The sequence below is a fragment of the Brachyistius frenatus genome, unplaced genomic scaffold (genome assembly GCF_029030835.1).
Source record: "Brachyistius frenatus isolate BFR_SWC_R1_liver_20210118 unplaced genomic scaffold, ASM2903083v1 Contig_82, whole genome shotgun sequence".
Classification (NCBI taxonomy): Eukaryota; Metazoa; Chordata; class Actinopteri; family Embiotocidae; genus Brachyistius; species Brachyistius frenatus.
The window spans coordinates 1,866,501-1,872,500 of record NW_027210681.1 but is presented as its reverse complement, the minus strand read 5'-3'; the positions used below and the strand labels follow the sequence as shown (position 1 = coordinate 1,872,500).

At 50.0% G+C, this 6,000-nt stretch overlaps 1 protein-coding gene across 3 annotated transcripts in view; it reads right to left on the bottom strand.

Annotated features, from left to right (window-relative positions):
• LOC138627188 (echinoderm microtubule-associated protein-like 6) overlaps window positions 1-6,000 on the bottom strand; it is a 53,997-nt gene that overhangs the window by 23,360 nt on the left and 24,637 nt on the right. For all 3 annotated transcript variants that reach the window (XM_069709357.1, XM_069709360.1, XM_069709358.1), the window contains exons 7-13: window positions 3,189-3,262; window positions 2,738-2,865; window positions 1,765-1,902; window positions 1,530-1,671; window positions 1,335-1,449; window positions 337-549; window positions 84-251 (exon numbers count right to left, since the gene is read on the bottom strand). In XM_069709357.1, the coding sequence (XP_069565458.1) occupies window positions 84-251; window positions 337-549; window positions 1,335-1,449; window positions 1,530-1,671; window positions 1,765-1,902; window positions 2,738-2,865; window positions 3,189-3,262 (978 nt within the window). The remainder of the gene's footprint in view (window positions 1-83; window positions 252-336; window positions 550-1,334; window positions 1,450-1,529; window positions 1,672-1,764; window positions 1,903-2,737; window positions 2,866-3,188; window positions 3,263-6,000) is intronic.

The window sequence follows — 6,000 nt, the reverse complement described above, 5'->3', positions numbered from 1 at the left end:
TAACTACTACTATCTAACTACTACTACTACTATCTAACTACTACTACTGATACTACTACTACTACTACTACTACTACTACTACCTTGTATGTTGACGTCCAGCCCTCCGTTCATGACGGTCTCTTGCAGGAACCTCCACTGGAAGACGGCGTGGTCGGCGCCCCCGGTGGTCAGGACCCACTGCAGGTCGTGCGACCAGCGGACGTTGGTGACGTGTGCCGAGTGACCGATGTACTTCTTGAATTTGGCTCCTTGGAGAAAAAACTAAATGAGTCACGTTAAACAAGAAGGGAAAGTAAAAAAAACCCCAAAACAAGGCGTGGAGAGCAGGAGGACCTTTGCGCAGACAGGGGAAGCGGTAGAGCTTCACGAGGCCGAGGTCGTCGCCGGTGACGAGCACGGCGGCGGCGTGGTTGGCGTCCACGGCGTTGATCTCGGTCAGGTCGGAGTATTTGGGCCAGATGCCGCTGACCTCCGAGCCCAGGACACCGCTCCAGGAGGCCCAGTGCTGACCTTTGACCTCCTCCTTACTGACCACCGGCTTCCCCACTGCAAGAGAGGAAGAACATTAAAGGATAAATCCCCCCCCCCCCCCTCCTCCAGCTCATCTCCCCGCTGATGTTCAGGATAACGAACCGCCGCTCTGCAGATCTTTATCGCTCCTAATCACTTGTATAACAGCGAAGGGAAGATGTGGGGATGGTGCCGATCTTAATCTTCCACCGTGGAGACGAAGCCGACCGGCTTTCTCTTGGTTTTCTGTTTTGAGGTATTTTTTTATGATTTATTTGGTACTTTATTTCGGACCATGGTTGTGAGGTGTGTTTCCTCTGACAGGTGCACCGAGGGAAAACATCTGCCCCATGAATACATGCATGAGTTTGACCCACAGGAGACGTGTTGAACAGTCACCACACGGGTGAAAAAAACACCGTCAGCAGTGAGTCTCTGGTTCGATTCCCAGCGAGACTTTTACTAAAGTCATCGTCTCTAATTGAGATTTCAAAAACAGGAAGTGAAACGTCGGATTTCTGCGTTTCCCCCTGAATCTCTACAACGAAGAAGGAGAGTGCAAAATGAGCACCGGAGCATCATGGCGGAGTATTAAAATAAACACCTCCGAGGCTACAAGTTTCCTGTAAAAGTCCTTGTTTATCTTTCTAAAAATAGAGCTTACTTCTGTCAACATCTCCAAATATTGGTGCTTTATTCTCATTTAAAAATGGAGGCAGCGATGCAGATCACTGCGCTGCGACTCAGAAATGTCTCCTGATTGTGGTACTTATACTCGTTGATATTTGACGAGCGTGAGGTTGGAGATGCGACGGACTCACAGGGCATCCGGTAGAAGAGTCGTTCTCCGGCTCCGTCGTTGGTCTGCAGGATCTTACTGTCCACAGTCCAGTCCAGGTGGGTGATGAAACTGGAGGATTTACAGCATTCTCCCACCTGAAGGCCGTCAGACAGGAAAAACAAACCATGACAAAGACTCTGACATTCAGTTTTACCGCCGCTGCCTCCGTCCCTACCTTCTTGTATCTCTGGGCGACGGCGTAGACGTCCACCAGCCCGTCGTTGGAGCCGACGGCGAGGTACGCTCCGTCCGGAGAGAACTTCATCTCGTGGATCACCTCCTTCCGGTCCTTGATGTGGACGACCTCCGTCATGTCTCTGAGACGGACACACAAACCTGCCTTCAGCGCCGCGTTACAAACGAAGCAACTTAAAAAGGTTCTGCTCGGTCTACGAAGCGTTTGGTGTCACCTGACTCTCAGCACGGTGAAGGATCCGTCCTTCATGCCCAGAGCCAGCTGGGATCCGTCCACGCCGAACGCCACGCTGCGCACCGCCTCCTCCATGTTGCAGCGGGCGACGAGGGCGTGATCCGCCAGACTCCACAACCTGACGCACACAGAGGGACAACGAGCTCAGACCAGGTCATCTGGAAGGAGCGTCGGGTCAGGAGACACCAGCTGGGTTTCCTTTGTGTCACCGTGAATTCGTCCCCCAGAGTCAGACTGTCAACACAGAGCTCCAGTTCCAGTTGTTTCACTTCTTGTTTCTCTGCTCCAGTTTGGTGACATCACCATGATGATGATGATGATGAAGAGAGGACTCTGAATACTTCCTCATGACGGCTGTTGCTTCCTGCTGCTCCGTGTTCATCATGTTCACCGTGCTGCGTTCAACTGTCTCTAAACCTATTAAACGAGCCTTGTCTACTCCGTGACGGTAAAACTGTAAAAAAGAGATATTAAATCTTATTGTAAAGGTATTAGAGTTATTATAGTTTTAAATGTTCCTGTGTTCCTGTGTAGAGGCTGTGAACAGTGAACACACTTTACTGAACAACCATGAAAGCATGCCGGGTTTGCACTTGTTAATTGAGTCCTTCACAAACAGCAGGAGTTGGTGCTGAGCCACTTGGACTTAAATCTTATTAAATATGCTGTCGTGCAAACGGCTGACATGTGAGAGTGGAACACTTGACAGTCGAAGCAAATGAATTACTGAAATAATGACGCAGGACAAAAGAAGTGAGGAGCTGCATGAAGTCAGAAACAAGACAAGAATCAAACCTCCAACCTTTCTCATGGACCGGCAGCATCCTCCTGGGGTCACACTGGGCAGCTCCCAGTGTGTGTGTGTGTGTGTGTGTGTGTGTGTGTGTGTGTGTGTGTGTGTGTGTGTGTGTGTGTGTGTGTGTGTGTGTGTGTGTGTGTGTTCCTGCACTGACCTGACGGAGCGGTCGTCGCTGCCGGTGACAGCCAGAGGTTTCTTGGGGTGAACGTCCAGCGCCCAGAGTTCACCCTCGCTGTGTCCCTGCATGATGAGCAGCGGCTTGTCCCGGTCCCTCACCATCACCTGCACACACACACACACACACACACACACACACACACACACACACACACACACACACACACACACACACACACACACACACACACACACACACACACACACACACACACACACACACACACACACACACACACACACACACATCTGGATTCAGCTCAAACCGGGGAGAGAGTTTCTCATCTTAAAGGTGCATCGTTGAGTTTGTGAGTTCAACGAGAGGCGTTTACTGAACCAAATAAAGCTCGTTTAAACCGGTCGCTGCGGGGAGGAACAGCATGCAGGCCGAGTTTTTGGTTTCCAATCGTTTGTCTCCTTCCTCACACCTCAAAGATCTCGCTGTCCTGCGTTCCCGCCAAGATCCGGTCGGCTCGCCAGCAGACGCTGCGAATAGACAAACCTGCAGGAGGAGGAAGAAGAGGAGGAGGAAGAGGAGTCAGAAAATATCTGCACAAACAACCGAGAGAGACCAGAGAGACCAGAGAGACCAGAGACCAGAGAGACCAGAGAGACCAGAGACCAGAGACCAGAGAGACCAGAGAGACCAGAGAGACCAGAGACCAGAGACCAGAGAGACCAGAGAGACCAGAGACCAGAGAGACCAGAGAGACCAGAGAGACCAGAGAGACCAGAGAGACCAGAGAGACCAGAGACCAGAGAGACCAGAGAGACCAGAGACCAGAGAGACAGAGAGACCAGAGAGACCAGAGAGACCAGAGAGACCAGAGAGACCAGAGAGACCAGAGAGACCAGAGAGACCAGAGAGACCAGAGACCAGACCAGAGAGACCAGAGAGACCAGAGAGACCAGACCAGAGAGACAGAGAGACCAGAGAGACCAGAGACCAGAGAGACCAGAGAGACCAGAGACCAGAGAGACCAGAGAGACCAGAGAGACCAGAGAGACCAGAGAGACCAGAGAGACCAGAGAGACCAGAGACCAGAGACCAGAGAGACCAGAGAGACCAGAGAGACCAGAGAGACCAGAGACCAGAGAGACCAGAGAGACCAGAGAGACCAGAGAGACCAGAGACCAGAGACCATAGAGACCAGAGAGACCAGAGAGACCAGAGAGACCAGAGAGACCAGAGAGACCAGAGAGACCAGAGAGACCAGAGACCAGAGACCAGAGAGACCAGAGAGACCAGAGAGACCAGAGAGACCAGAGAGACCAGAGACCAGAGAGACCAGAGAGACCAGAGACCAGAGAGACCAGAGAGACCAGAGAGACCAGAGACCAGAGACCCAGAGAGACCAGAGAGACCAGAGACCAGAGAGACCAGAGAGACCAGAGAGACCAGAGAGACCAGAGAGAGACCAGAGACCAGACCAGAGACCAGAGAGACCAGAGAGACCAGAGAGACCAGAGAGACCAGAGACCAGAGAGACCAGAGAGACCAGAGAGACCAGAGAGACCAGAGACCAGAGACCAGAGACCAGAGAGACCAGAGACCAGAGACCAGAGAGAGAGACCAGAGAGACCAGAGAGACCAGAGAGACCAGAGAGACCAGAGAGACCAGAGAGACCAGAGACCAGAGAGACCAGAGAGACCAGAGACCAGAGACCGGAGAGACCAGAGAGACCAGAGAGACCAGAGAGACCAGAGAGACCGGAGACCGGAGAGACCAGAGACCAGAGAGACCAGAGAGACCAGAGAGACCAGAGAGACCAGAGAGACCAGAGACCAGAGACCAGAGAGACCAGAGAGACCAGAGACCAGAGAGACCAGAGAGACCAGAGACCAGAGACCAGAGAGACCAGAGAGACCAGAGAGACCAGAGAGACCAGAGACCAGAGAGACCAGAGAGACCAGAGACCAGAGAGACCAGAGAGACCAGAGAGACCAGAGACCAGAGACCAGAGAGACCAGAGACCAGAGAGACCAGAGAGACCAGAGAGACCAGAGACCAGAGACCAGAGAGACCTGCAGCTTAAGTCCAGCTAACGAGCAGGAAAGGTCACGGCGGGTCGTCCCTGACCTTCACCGTCCTTCATTCAGAGATGCAACTTTAAAGTCGGGAAACAAAAAGTGCACAAAACCTGCTATTGTTTCCTAAATTGATGTTTCAGTTCAGATTTGAGCATCTGTGAGACGGGGAGCGCGCTGGGAGGGAGGTGAGTCATGACTACAGCATCTCATCTCAACTGTACAAAGACATGAACACCAACCAGACAGCTTCCTCACAAAACGCTTTCACATAAAACTCAACAATAAACTCAGAGTCTACGGCTGAAAAATAAAAGACCTTCAAACAAAACCCAGCTTGTTCTTCTGCTGTCAATGTTTATTGAACATCTACTGTGAATGAATTAATGAACAAGTAAAGGAGGCTAAATTAGCTGAAGCTAACATTGCTAAGCTAAGATAGCAGCTTTTTATGGAAGAACAAAATCTAATTAGAAGGAAAAAGTGGCTAAATTAAACATTTCAATGTTGTTTTTGCCCCCAAAAACTTACACATTATTTGCTTTAAACACGTTTTATGGCAAGAAAAGACACCAAAACATCCGATTCAGGTGTTAATAACTCATGTTGTCCTGGAGAGTTTGAACTTTCCTGAAGACGAGGACGATTCCAACTCTTCCGATCAGAGAAGACGGGAACATGATCAAAGACATTATCATCCAACTCGCTGTTAAACTCCTGTTTCCCAGAATCTAAAATCCAATTAGCGGATCCGTTGGAGCGACGCCGCGTTCGCCAATTACAGCATCTGCTGTCGCCGACGGCAACTCAGCGAGGGGCGTTTCCCCGTAACTCTGTTAGGAACTCGTCCCGAGAGGTTCACGAGCCAAAACAAGCTGAAAGCAGACGAGTTTTTGGGGCAAACTGGAAATACTCAGGAGCTTTTCTTTTTTTGATGGATTTCTGATATTTCCCAACAGGCAGAAAAAAACTCAAGAAATCGTTTGTTAAACTACTTGAGAGAAAAGAAATGTCATAATTTCACACAAAAATCACACGTTTCTAAAGCCATCGTTTTACTTGATGTCATTTACAGGAAAGGTTGATGCTAATGTGGGTCATTTAAAAAAGTTTGTGTTGAATGGATTGAATTATTTTCTAGGAATTGATATTTATATTCATAGTGTTGCTTTAATTTAAATCTTCCAGCTAGTTACCGAAATCAGACAAAA